This window comes from Biomphalaria glabrata, chromosome 18, assembly GCF_947242115.1.
Source record: "Biomphalaria glabrata chromosome 18, xgBioGlab47.1, whole genome shotgun sequence".
NCBI classification, from domain to species: domain Eukaryota; kingdom Metazoa; phylum Mollusca; class Gastropoda; family Planorbidae; genus Biomphalaria; species Biomphalaria glabrata.
The window spans coordinates 4,633,962-4,647,761 of NC_074728.1; the positions used below are offsets into that span (position 1 = coordinate 4,633,962).

Here is a 13,800-nt window from a genome sequence, read left to right on the forward strand (position 1 = left end):
CAGCCAAAATAGAGGTACTTCTTTTATTCTAGTAGTCGCAGACCTTTTTCGAAAATTGAGAGGTTATAGCATCTCAAGTGCCTTTTCAGGCTTCACGCTATTTTTAAATTTAAATTTGGCTTCCGAACAGAGAGTCCTGGAATTGAATTTTAGTTTAGACTAGGATTTAGACTGGGATTTTGAATTTTGGGATCTTTAGGCCGCCTCTGAGTGCACCTAGATCTAATAGATACATGACTGAGGTTGTTTGCCAGAGACAATGGACAACATCTAGGAAGTATTTCTAAGGGGCAAGGGTAAAAAGAAATGTTTTATTAATTCTTGAACTGCGCTTTAGCTAATTGTTAGCGATGTTTTGGTTATTTGTTTATTTAGAGTGACAGTCCGTGGAAGTCCGTGTCAGGGAAGTTTGAGTCGGTAGATCACAGTCCGTGGAAGTCCGTGTCAGGGAAGTTTGAGTCGGTAGATCACAGTCCGTGGTAGTCCGAGTCAGGGAAGTTTGAGTCGGTAGATCACAGTCCGTGGTAGTCCGTGTCAGGGAAGTTTGAGTCGGTAGATCACAGTCCGTGGTAGTCCGAGTCGGACAGGTGGTTGGTTGTTATGCTTGTTTACCGTGGCCATAGAAACAGATGACCTTTACATCATCTGCCCTATAGATCGCAAGTCTGAAAGAGGAACCCTTTTTTAAGAAGTAGCCTCGTGTGTGGTTGTAAATCCCATTTTGAGAAACCGGAAAAGTGCGGGGGTGGAGTCAAGGAGTAGAAGAATAAAGATTTTTTGCTCTACAGCCATTTACAAACTAGTTGGACATTATAATGATATGTTTAAAATGGAGATTACTTATTGATTTTTGTTTTTTTTGTTGTTGTTTTCCAAATCATACATGTAAAAAAAAACAAATTTTATTAAGTACATTACAATAGATCAATACATGAATGACATCGTTGTTGTATGTAATAATGGGAACTTTTTTCTTTTTTTCTTATCTATGTGTGTTGTTGTTTTGCTTTTGTTGTTGTTTTTTGTTGTTTTGTTGTTGTTGTTTTTTTATTTGCAATAAAATCATTGAATAAGTTGGAGTTGTACCTAAAGATCTTCACACTAAAGGTAAGGAGAATTATATTAGTATATGATTGGTTCATTGTGATAACATACTGGACTCTTCCCTAATCTTAGGACACATAAACAAACCATGGCTGCCTTTGCGTGCTGTTTGCGCGCTGTAGTATTTTTCGGTCGTCTTGATGGCCCAGGGTTCAAACCCTTCTCGCTGTCAGCTTTCTGTGTCTTTCGGGAGGTTTGGACTAGGGTGTAGTTTATCTTCAACTCTGAAAGAACATACAAAAACATGTGAGACATTTTATAAAAAAAACGTGCAGATAATCGATTTAAAGAATACTGAAGAGTGCAGTATTTACGTGAAAAAAGTTGTGTTGCTTTCTAAGATAATTGACCTTGCATTAAAGGAAGTGCTTAAAGATAGACAGCTACGCTGGGTAGGGCCTATATCCCATTGTGGGACTACCGTATGCCCAACACAGTGCTTTTCGGTGGGCTGAAAGTAGGTAGGCACAACAGAGGTGTTCCCCCGAAATAGCAAGGACCAGTTTGTTTTAACAGATATAGAAAGAGCACCTCTCAGCAGGCAGGTTCCGAACAAGACTGCTGTGTTCCTCCTTAATCTTAGAACTTTAAGACAAGTTTTATTATTATTATTATTATATTGCAATTTTAACTTTAGCTAATATATTGATGCTGAGTCTCTGAATGCTCTAATTTTCTAACCAATAGATATATGTTTAAAAAAATATGATTGAGAAATTTAAAGTATAATGTAAATAAATACCATTTAAAAACACAAACCACCGGATTAGTCAGCCATTCTTATGTCATGATCTTAAGTCAGTCATATTTTTTTACTTGTCTGTCTGTCCGCTAAAAAGTTTGTGAACTTTATTTCTCCCAAACCCATTCTCGAATCAAGTTGAAATTTTAAAACATTTATTTATTGTACCTAAAAAAATATGAATCAATTTTGAAATATCAAAAATGTGGGAACAAGAGTCAATACCACAAGACTTTAATGATGCCATAATTGTCCATTTATACCATTGAAAAGAAAACCGCCAAATCTGCGACAACCACACAAGAATATCTCTTCTCTCTATTGCTGGAAAAATCCTCGCACGCATCCTACAAAATCGGCATAATATAGAGCATGGTCTATTGCCAGAAAGAAAATGCGGCTTTAGAATATAGTGTTGAAAGATGGACATGATGTTTGCGGCTTTAGAATATAGTGTTGAAAGATGGACATGATGTTTGCGGCTTTAGAATATAGTGTTGAAAGATGGACATGATGTTTGCGGCTTTAGAATATAGTGTTGAAAGATGGACATGATGTTTGCGGCTTTAGAATATAGTGTTGAAAGATGGACATGATGTTTGCGGCTTTAGAATATAGTATTGAAAGATGGACATGACGTTTGCGACTTGTCAGCTACGGGAAAAAATGCCAAGAGCAAAATGCTGACCTCTTCTCCATATATGCTGACCTAAAAAAAAACAGCATTGGACGCTGTTAGCAGACAAGGACTCTGGAAGATTATGTCAAAGAATGGATTTCAACAAAAATTCATATCCATGCTGAAACTATTTGATAGTGGCATGAAGGCTCGTCTTCAGAAAAGTGGAGAACCATCAGAGCCCTTCGAAGTATCAAATGGGATATAACAAGGTTGTGTCCTAGCACCCACACTGTTCAGTATTATGTTCTCTGCAATTCTGATACATGCATTCACAAATAGAGCTAATGACGAGATAAACAGAACGTAGAGATTTGATGGTGGCTAAAAGCTCAAAACTTTGTAATTTAAAGACTTTTTTTTTTTAATTCTCTCATACTTTAGATCTCCTATCCCCCACTGAGAGAACATGAAGTACATACAACTACAACTGATATTTCTTAGCTTAGAAATCCTATGTAAGTTAAACCACCTCTTTTGTTTGCAAAGTTGCTATTTATCGGAGATTATCATAAATGGAAGCTAAGATTAGTTTATCCGGTGTATAAAAAATGATTGTACTTTTTCATGTGGCCTGTGTAACTCTATTTTAGAGAGACACTCCCGTCCACAAATAGCGCAGGTTAAGGTGGCTTTCGCTTTTGTAGTAGAGGAGCTGGCTATTTTCCGTATGGTACGTTTTTCTTCCAGAGCTGAGGCCCATGTTTTTTTTTTGCTGTCCATAGCTTTCTCGGTCACTGTCTCTTTCCATCTAGTGCGGTCTAGGGCTATGTCTTTTTAATGGTCAGTATAGAACTTCGCTGATTTGAGGTCCCGTTTTACTACATCCATGTAACGGAGGTGGGGGCGACCAGTTTTTTCTTGAGCAAGTCACGAGTTGTTTCGTAGAGAGTGACTCTCGGGATCCGATTGTTTTATATTTTATTTTGTATACCTTAAAAATCTCTAATAGAGGAATTTCATACTCATAGTAAAGACAAAGTACTTTGTTCTGTACAAGTTGGTATCTGGGACTCTTTTACTTGGCCTCATTCTGTTTAACCAATTCAACAAAATTTACCACGGAGTGTTTTCGACCACAGCAGCGTGTGTGCGAGTATAGTTGCATGTTCCGTTTGATTGTAGATTGAAACTAAGTAAAAAAAAACGTTCGCATAATTTCTTTTTCCATTTTTTTAAAACGTCATTTTTTTTTTTATGTAACCCAAGTAACAAAATATGAAGGGTGGTGGCTGAGCTGTAAATCTCTTGGCTTCCGAACCGAGGTCCTGGGTTCGAACCCTGGTGAAGACTGGGATTTTTAATTCTGGGATCTTTGTGTGCCTTTGAGTCCACCCAGCTCTAATAAGTACCTGACATTAGGTGGGGAAGAAAAGGTGGTGGTCGTTGTGTCGGCAACATGTTACCCTCGTTAACCATGGGCCACAGACACATTATTTTTATATCATCTGCCCTATAGATCGCAAGGTCTGAAAGGAGAATTGTACTTTAAGCCATAAAATACAAATATATATTAAAAAGTAACACAGTAGTTGTCAAAAATCGGACCAATAAGATTATCTTATTTTATTTTGATTAACAAACCTATCAAAGCTTTTCCGTAAATAGTAGATGCTTTTAACTTGATGCTTTAATCGTGTGTTGTTGTTTATTTTTAAACAGAAGCGAATCTTTCCATTGTATTCATGTCTGTACCATTTCAGACCTTGGGGGGCAACGAGTTAATTTACAAATTAAATGTCGGAAATTTGGATATGAAATGCAGACATTAAGAAGTGCCACGAAGTGCCTCCATTGGAACCGTGACAACGTGACTTTTACAGAAGCCAAAGAACATTGTGAAGGTACTTTAACTAGAGCACCAATTACATTTTTTTCTTTAAGTGGGGCACCAAGATAACTTTTTCTTGAAGTAGGGCACCATAGGAACTTTTTCTTTGAGTCGGGACCCAAGGGAGCGTTTTCTTTAAGTAGGGCGCCACGGAAACTATATATATATATATATAATACTCTTAGGCTGATCGTAATCCAAGATAACCAAATGCACAAATAAAGCAATTTATAATGGCAATATCTTCCATTCCGAATCTAAAGGATGATCAAAGTGCTTCACATGACTAACATAAACCAGTTGCGACCTACATATTTTTCCGCATCTAGTGCAGACAAAGCCGTTGTTAGCCGGCGATCTATTGTATGTATGTTTGTATGTATGTATGTATGTATGTATGTATGTATGTATGTATGTATGTATGTATGCATGTCTGTATGTATGTATGTATGTATGTTTGTATCAATAAATAAATAAATAAAGGCTGCGGGATGCAAAAGGAAAACCGCTGCCGAAGACAGACGCATACGGTGAAAAGAAAACCTTTAACCGACCACAGCGGCGTACAATTTTTATGCCTGCACTGGGAGTCGCAAAATATGTAGGTCACAGCTGTGGCTGCGTTGGCAAGGGAAATACTGCATTCCTCATATATATATATATATATATATATATATATATATATATATATATATATATATATATATATATATATCTTTATATATATACAGTGCTCTTTTTGTGAAGGTACGCTCCGGTACGGCGTACCGGCCCTTTTTTCAATATGTGCAAAAATTAACAGTTTTCTTACATTTTAACGTTTATTAATAACTTATTAGTAGTTAAAAGTTAGGCCATCCATCACTGGGTACTGGCACCTATAATTTTACAACAAAAAAAGAGCTACATATGTGTATATATATAAATATGGGTGGCTGGTGAGACCAATGTGAGCCCGGCATGTTCGGCTGCACACTAAACTGGTTATTCCTGTTGGAGCTAAAGTCATTTTCATTGGTTGTTTTTTTTCTCTGACGCTTTTCTTTTGCCAGCACTGTTCTCTTGTCCTCTGCAATTAATGCGCTGTTATGACATGATTAGGAATTAGGTATTTGTTTCGGGAATAAGGGGAAAGTTTTACTTAGTGACATGTGACGTGATATAACTTTAAAAAACAAGAACGCTCTAAGATACGCTATCAACAAGACGCTCTTCATTAGGACAGTGAGAATAAGAAGAAGTATATAGACAGCTAGTACTAGAGGACATCCGACGGTTCGAGTCGACTCCATTTATCGATTGTTGACCTTTCGTTGGTGTTCATGTTCAGCATTGAGTTCGGTGTTACCTCATTGGGATTTGTTCCTGGATCAAGTACTCATCACCGCGGAAGCGCTCAACATATTTTCACAGCGGGACGGCATGATGCTCTATCATTGTCTCCCAGCTGGATGTTCAATGCTGAAGGCTTTAAGAGAAGCTTTTGAGGGTGTCCCTAGTTGTATAATTGGTATAATTGTTATGGATTGCATAAACTTGATCTTCGATATAGCTCCATAGCAATAAGTCCGATATGTTTGTAAAAATGTTTGTATACTATTTTTTTACATGTTTCGGATGTTCCTTCAGAGTTGAAGATAATTACTTCCTAGTCCAAACCTCCAACAGGACGACGGGGGATGGGAGTGGGCACGACCTGGCAGCCATCCATATCGTGAGGTCTGGAGAATCGGTTATTCCCCTGGTCCTCTACGACCTATCCACCGCTGTGGAAAATTTTGATCAAGCTTTTGTCGTGCTATAATGCTGACGGGACACAATTGTGCTGATAACAAAAAAAATTACATGAACTCTTTCTCTCCTAACTTACGATACCAACGTTGATTCTACTAGAATGTGGTAAATAATTACGGAGATAAAGAGTTAAAGAATAAGAATTAAGAAATAAATCACAACTATTTATCTATCTAACTATCTATCTATTGTTAGATTACCAGACAGACCGACAAACAAACAGACAACAGCCTACAGTATAATTTACATTGAATTTAATATCAGCTGCGTTATTTTCTGATTAGCTAACGGTGGCTTCTTGGCTACCTTCAAGACTGAAGATGAGGTAGCACTGGCTACAACTTCCAAAATCTGGCACTTCTGGGTGGGCTTGGATGACATGCAGAGTCAAGGAATGTACAGGTGGCATGATGATGGTACTATAGCGCAAAATGTGAAAGATATCTTTAGTAACTATACATTTTTATTTATTTCTCTCAACTTTTTTTTCTCTTTCTCTCTCTCTCTTTCTACATTTCTTTCTTTCCCTAACCCTAACCCTAATCTTTCTCTCTAAATGTTTTCTCTTTCTCTCTCGTTCTCACTCTGTTTCATTATTTCTCAAGCTATTCTTTCTTTCTGTCTCTCTTTCTCTTTCTCTCTTTCTTTCTCTTTTATATCTCTCTTTTTCTAGCTCTCTTTCAAAATCTCTCTTTCTTAATTAAACTCTCTTTCTCTCTTTCTACCTCTTTCTCTCTCTCACTTTCTAGCTCTCTCTTTCTCTGTTTCTCTCTCATTCTCCCTCTCCCTTTATTTTTCTCTCTTGTTTTCTCTCTTTCTCTCTCTCTCTCTTTCTCACACTATTTCTCTATTTCACTTTCTCTCATTTTCGCTCTATTACTTTCTCTTTTCTCAATCTTATCTTTCCCACTCTCTTTCTCTCTCAATTTTCTTTCTCTTTATTCATTTATCTCTCTTTTCTTACTCTTTTTCTCTCGTTTTTCTCTCTCTCTAACTCTCTTTCTACATTTCTTTCTTTATCTTTCTCTTTCACTAATCTTTCTCTTTAAATTATTTTCCTAAAACTATCTGTATTCTCTCTATTTTTCTCAATTTCTCGCTCTTTTTCTCGTTCTCTTTCTTTTCACCTATTTGTTTGCTTTTCTATGTCCTTTTCCCTCAAAATCTTTCTCTTTTCCGTTTCAAAGACCCACTTTCTCTCTCTTTATCTTTCGATAGCTCCGAGGTATTTGAAACTACTGCATCGAGAAAATACAAATGTAGCGTCTTCACGTATCCCAGAGTCTGTTCAACCACAAGATCTGTCGAAAATCTTATTTCATTCCAATCTGTCTTTTACCTTAAACAGAATCTCTTACAGAGACAGGCCTGCTAATTTGTGAATGCTGTCTTCCTATCGCTTTCATTGTCAGCCTTATCTGCCTTTTTTTCCTGGTAATGTTTCCTGAAGAAAGGTCTTTGCGAGGCGAGCTCTGATTACCGTGCGATAGGCCCATGAATAACTAGTTTTCGTTTTTTTTGGGGGGAAGTGGTCAGCAAGCGATTTAGGGGCCCTACTGCTCCTGATTTGTGATGCTGTCTTTGTAGGTGATACATAGGAGCTTTCTACGGCTTCTAAATTCCATTACTATGGTCCTCTTCTTTGATTCTTTAGTTAGTGTTCATGATTTCTGCAGAAACGATCAGGGAGCGCATCAGCCTGCTATCATACGTATGCCGGATCAGGCAGTGGCATCAATGTGTACTGTGATGTTGCTTGTTCAGGATGTCTTGAGGTCAACTATGGATGACTGTTGAATTTCAACCAATTACTCTGTAAGCGTTTGGGTGTTATTGTTCGGGTGTATTCCGTGTAGTTGATCAACAATCCAGACAAAACAAACACATCGGTTTTAACAAGTAAAGAGATGTAGTCAACGCTGAAGAACAATGTAACATGTATTTATTCTAAGAAAAGGCCACAGTAAACGTCTCTGTCACTAAACACGTCGTTACCCTGGAGGATTATATCGCTAACTGATTTTCCGGTCTCTAACCCAACATATCCCAAACGTCACAAGTCCCAGTTCAATATGCGTCTTCTATGGTGCGTCGCTAAATAACTAATCTATATAAATAAGGTGTCTAACAGTACACTCTATCAAGTGTTGGTTTGTTGTAACTCTCTAAACTAAGAAATAAATTCACTTAGGCCTATGTCATATTATTTTAAAGACATGGTTTATCGCTTTATTTTATATGCGAATAGTTTTCATGGATATTTATTAGCCTAGTGCAGGGGTGGGTAAACTACGAACTGCGTGCCACATGCGGACCGCAAAAGTGATTTACTCGACTCTCTGACACCTTCAGAAATAGATGAACATATATATATATTTTTTTAAATTATCCATATAATTTTTTTTTAACTTAGGTCAACGGTTTATATTTTTAGAATACTTTACATAATAGAGTCTGAATTAACAAAAGGGGGGGGGGGGCTAAACAAAGTGTTCTCTACAATTCTATACTGGCTACAAAAGGAAGGTAGCACATCTTCAACTACTGAAACATAATCTAGTAATACAGAAAAATAAAAGTGTGAGTACACATCCAGCTTTAACCTATGTTGGAAGTGTTGTTTTTTTCCTCAACTAAACTCCACAAATCTAATAATTGCTAGGAGGGTGAAAAGAAGAAAGTCATCATTCCACAGAAACTTTTGACGAAGGCAGCAGAAGGAACCAATCAAATGCCTTTGATCATACAGACGTTGACACTCCATTGTTCCGCAGAAGAATAAGACAGTCGTATTTCTGCTCATCAAGCATCCTCATCCCCCCCCCCCAAAAAAAAAAAATTAGGAAAAACATAAAAAAATACTTTAAGAAAAAAAAATTATTTACTGTAATTGTATCAATTAGTTTGCATCAGTCATGCAATTTAATTTGTAATAGATCTAGAGTAACATTTTTTTTTAATTGAAAAAAGGGAAACAACCCGATTTCATGTCTCAGGCCTTCTCAGGCTTCATTTGTCTCAGTGGTTACCACTTTGCTAGTGAAGAACTAATGAACATGGAAGATTGTATCTATGGTTTCTACAGTCTTGTCCTATTTTTTTAGGCTCGTGTTCACTAAGACTCAGAGGACGACCCATAAAGGGGACTAATTCAGATGCGAATATACATCGCCCCGCTTTCATAATTTTTTAACAAATTATTTTATTATATTTTAAGTTGTATAATTGTATAATGTTGTCTTATTAAATTGTATTTTTTTTCTTGTTTATAAGATATGTTAGCTTAAATTTAATTAATTTTCTCAACCAACTTTGCCCCATTCAGTTGCATAAACATTTCAAACGTATTTCCTGTTTTCTTCTGAACATTGCATAGATTCATAGTTCCCCTTTCAGACCACGTCGCTGATATGGCACATAATGATAAGGTCCTCTGTTACTTTGGCCAACGGTTAACGAGCAGGGTGTCATGTAGCCAGCACAACGACCTATCGCATTGACTTTCCCCAAATACAGTCAGGTACAGATTAAAATTGGGTAGAAACAGGGACGCCCTAAAAATTCCGAAAATTCAAAATCCTAGTCTTCACTGAGATTCGAACCCAGGACCCCAGGTTCGGAAGCTAAGCGCTTAACCACTTAGCCACCGCGCACCCCCATGTGTTAATATTTAACTATAATTGAATTTTGTGTTTCCTTTTTAAGAATTTCAGGAAATGACAAGACGCCCAATCAGTGCGGATTGCGCCTCGTTTATGCCATCATTTTCCTCTCACGTTCTGACGTTTTGTGACACAAAGGCTGGTTTTGTTTGTGAGATTAGAGCTGCGTCTTAGTGGATCTTAGACTTTTGCTATCTGGCCACAGTAAAAGAAAAAACGTCCAGTCGAAGAAAGAATAATATTCCTATTACATCAGTAATATCTAACTCAACTCACTCCACGATTCACTCTCTGATGCAAAATTCAACGTATATCCATCACTATATTGGTTTACACCAGGAAAAATTTAATTGTATAAAATAACATGTCAAAGAAAACTAATACACAGGCAAAAGTGTTATTTTATTTAAATAACTCAAGAAAATGTATATGAGATATAAGTTGTTGTTTTTTTTGTTTTGTTTGTTGTTGTTGTTGTTTATTTGTTGTTGATGGATTTTTTTGTATTGTAGTAAATCTAAGGCATTCATTCAATGAAAGGAGTTAACAATAGACGATGTATTTATTTACAGTTATAAAATACACAGTGAGACATGGACTTCAGCTATCAAGTCACAGGGAGTCTTGTCTTAAGTTCTACAAGCCCTTTTTTACCTAAACACTAGTACAGACCACCGACACACTTCCCAGTGTCGCCCCAGGTCTTCAAAACAGTTCACTGGTAGTACGAAGGACGGCTCCTAGTCCCAGACAGCTCAGACTCTCATAACCTGCAGATCACTTCAGCCATATCTAAAACAGTCCTCCTCTAAAATCAATATGCGTCTAATTCAGGTGTTGAACGGTGTGCTGGTGCGCACCATCAGTGTCTTCGTGGAATCAACGTTATAACCACAGACCTCTCTCTCTCTCTATATATATATATATATATATATATATATATATATATATAATATCTAGACCGGAGAACGGAAACAATTTTTATCCGCGATGGATCAACTCACGGACCTATATACATATATAGATTGTTATGTAATAATCATAGAACAATATATTCACGCAATGTCATGAAATAAAGCCATTTCCTCTTAGTCTCCAGATAATGTTTCGAAAATCCTAGATCAAAATAATTCACGGCTATTGATTTTAGTCATTTTATGTACATTTAAATAGATTGATTACCTTGTACATTTTAGATTATATATCTAAAAATTGCAAAATAGTAATTATGAGACGAGAGTGCTATTTTTTTTTAGATGTTTAATTACTAGATCTAAACATTAAATTATATGTTACATAGGTTAGGGTTAAAAAAAGAAATAACTTTACTTCATATAACTAATTTACAAAAACAACGCGGTATTTCATCTTGAAAAAAAATTTCAAGACATTTTTTGTAAATAAAGATTTCCATGTCGAATCTAGATATTTATTTATATATATATATATATATATATATAGGTCTGTGTTAATGACAGAATTGGGTTAATTAAGATCTTACTGCTGCTATATGACAAGCTGATATACTAGAAAGGTTGCCAAACTTACCTTGAGCTCTGGAAAACGATCTATAGATTTGGATGCTACATTTTACTACAAATCTTCTTCTTAGCTTGCGAATTCTTCAACTGGTCGAAACACACACACACACACACACACACACACACACACACACACTCAAAGTCAAATATAAACGAGTAAATATAAAAAATACTTTAGGAAACAGAACATATGAACGATTTCCAAAGGTTTGCCAGAAATTGTATTTGTATATCTGTCATTGTTCCTGAAACTAATATCCGCATTTTATATACAAATGTAAATCAGTTCTTTATTTTGACGAAGAGACTTACAATAATAGAATATGCATCCTCCGTTTGGGACCCCTCAACTCAAGAAAACATTAAGAAACTGGAACAGACACAAAATAGAGCAGTGAGATTCATAACAAACGAATATTCACATTTGACTAGAGTAACACCTTTAGTAAAATCACTAAATTTAGAAAGCCTGCAGGACAGAAGGCTCAAAAGTAAAGTAGCAATCATACATAAAACACTGAACCATAATCTTCAAATACAAAAACAAAATTTAATAAAATACTCTGAAAGACACAAAGATAAAGGCACATTCCTCGTCCCATATGCTAGGACAAATTTGTACAAATACTCCTTCTTCCCTAGTGCTATTAGAGCATGAAATGGGTTGCCTGAGCTAGCCAGGAAAACCAGTGACTTGGCAGAATTTAAGTCATTGGTTAATATGCATGACTAAATGCATGACGCGTAGGACGTAATTATCTTCTTTTTTGAAGTAACGTCTGTATTATATAAGATAAGATACAGAGTAACAAGCTTCCGGAATTCAAGAACTTATGGAGTTCATTCACCAAACGTAAACAAACAACATTTAGCCATGTGATAGTATTGATAAAACAATGAAGAAAAAAAAACGTATCACGTGACAGCCTTTATGGATTAAATATTTTGTATAGAAGATATTGAGAATCACGTGACTAAATGTTGATTAAAGCAAACATGGAGAAGATCAGTAGAACAGGAAGCAAAGACGGCAGGATGAATGACCTTGAACTCATTAGTGGATTATTAACCAGGACAGAGTCTGTTGGTGAAGTAATGTTACAGGCCTATGCTCCTCTGGGATTCAAAAGGATTAAGTGAAGCATAGCAAGGTTTTAATGTTTCTATTACAAGCCAGTCTCGGATCTAGGGGAGGCTGTAGGAGACATCCCCCCCCCCCAACTCAAGCCGCCTGCCAATCTGGTATGTTGGTAATATTTGTGGGTTAAGGTGACACTAACTAAATCATAACTCTGATCTATTTATCATGTGTGTGTGTATATATATATGTGTGTGTGTGTTTATACGTGAGCTTGGGATTTACAAGCGATGAGGGTTGGAAAAAAATCGCCCACCCAACTCAAAAGTTTTGGTGACGAGCACCCGAGGATTCCAGCTACCCGTCGCTTCAGCGTGGCGCCTCCGGTGGAAACGTCTAGTGGTTGAACTAGATAGGCGAAGTACGAGAAGAGAACGAGGCCCTTGCGGAACCCCCTGGGTGAGCTTTTTTTTTTTTTTTAATCTCACTCGGGGTAGGGATGGAACAAGAAGCCCGCACACCAGTCCAAAAAGTCCGCCACGCCGTTCCACAAAGGGAGTCGTCATCAGAACCAGGAGCCTGGATTGGCGACCCTCGCACGGAATTGTGGCGGTTACAGCATAGGAACATGAGACAAACTCCCCTCAGTTAGCACTGTTCTTTTCCACTTGTAGTGAGTAGGGTCTAAAGAACGGGGACGGGGCCTGGTTGCTGAATAAAAGCCTTTCTAACAATCAACAGGATAATGGCGCCCACGTAGGCGCCGATTCCCTACTGGTCTTCACAAAAGGTGACGAGTACCGTCAAGAACTTATGTACACTTACCTACTGAACACCTACACACAATCAAAACGTAAAGATGAAAACACGACTGCGACAGAGAATGTAGAGACATGATTGGATTCAACAGCTGTCGCCATTAGGACATACAGTGGACTAGAGCGTTACAACTGTGTGGGTGTGATCATCAGCATAATGGATATATAATTATATATATATATATATGAATTAATACATGTTCAGCCCAGTAATATGTTCCATGTTTGCAGATTGATTTTTTAAGAACCTGTTATCAATATTTAAGCAGAACAATAGAAGAGAAAGAAAGAGAGAGAGAGAGAGAGAGAGAAGAGAGAGATAAAGAGAGAGTGAGAAGTGAGAGATATAAAGAGAGAGAGAGATGGAAGAGAGATATAAAGAGAGATATATAAAGAGAGAGATAAAGAAAGAGATAAAGATATATATATAAAGATAGAGAGGGGGCGAGAAAGAGAGAGAGAGATCAGATGTGAGAATGTGAACAGTCGGCCATAGAAACAGATGACCTTGACATCATTGGCCATGTAGATCATAAGAATGGCCGGCCTTA

At 37.1% G+C, this 13,800-nt stretch overlaps 1 protein-coding gene across 3 annotated transcripts; it reads left to right on the forward strand.

Annotated features, from left to right (window-relative positions):
- The first annotated feature begins 969 nt into the window (after window positions 1–969).
- Window positions 970–10,237, forward strand: LOC106056017 (macrophage mannose receptor 1-like). Of its 3 annotated transcripts, none has more exons than XM_056017321.1 (5): window positions 970–1,107; window positions 2,910–2,983; window positions 4,229–4,369; window positions 6,435–6,566; window positions 7,827–7,928. In XM_056017321.1, exons 2-5 carry the CDS (start codon window positions 2,935–2,937, stop codon window positions 7,898–7,900), a joined length of 396 nt encoding a protein of 131 aa, XP_055873296.1. In that variant the 5' UTR covers window positions 970–1,107; window positions 2,910–2,934; the 3' UTR covers window positions 7,901–7,928. The 3 variants fall into 3 exon arrangements, with proteins under 3 accessions (XP_055873296.1, XP_013068019.2, XP_013068018.2); XM_013212565.2 differs by lacking the exon at window positions 7,827–7,928 and adding an exon at window positions 9,856–10,237 and having other exon boundaries at window positions 974–1,107; XM_013212564.2 differs by lacking the exon at window positions 7,827–7,928 and adding an exon at window positions 9,856–10,237 and having other exon boundaries at window positions 978–1,107; window positions 6,435–6,599.
- Window positions 10,238–13,800: the final 3,563 nt, after the last annotated feature.

Bases quoted from the DNA above. Each gene is read 5' to 3' on its own strand.
- LOC106056017 (XM_013212564.2), top strand. From the start codon at position 2,935: ATGAAGTACATACAACTACAACTGATATTTCTTAGCTTAGAAATCCTA. The intron at 2,984-4,228 runs GTAAGTTAAACC...GTACCATTTCAG, and splicing joins TCTTAGCTTAGAAATCCTAT to ACCTTGGGGGGCAACGAGTT. The intron at 6,600-9,855 runs GTAACTATACAT...TTCCTTTTTAAG, and splicing joins AAATGTGAAAGATATCTTTA to AATTTCAGGAAATGACAAGA.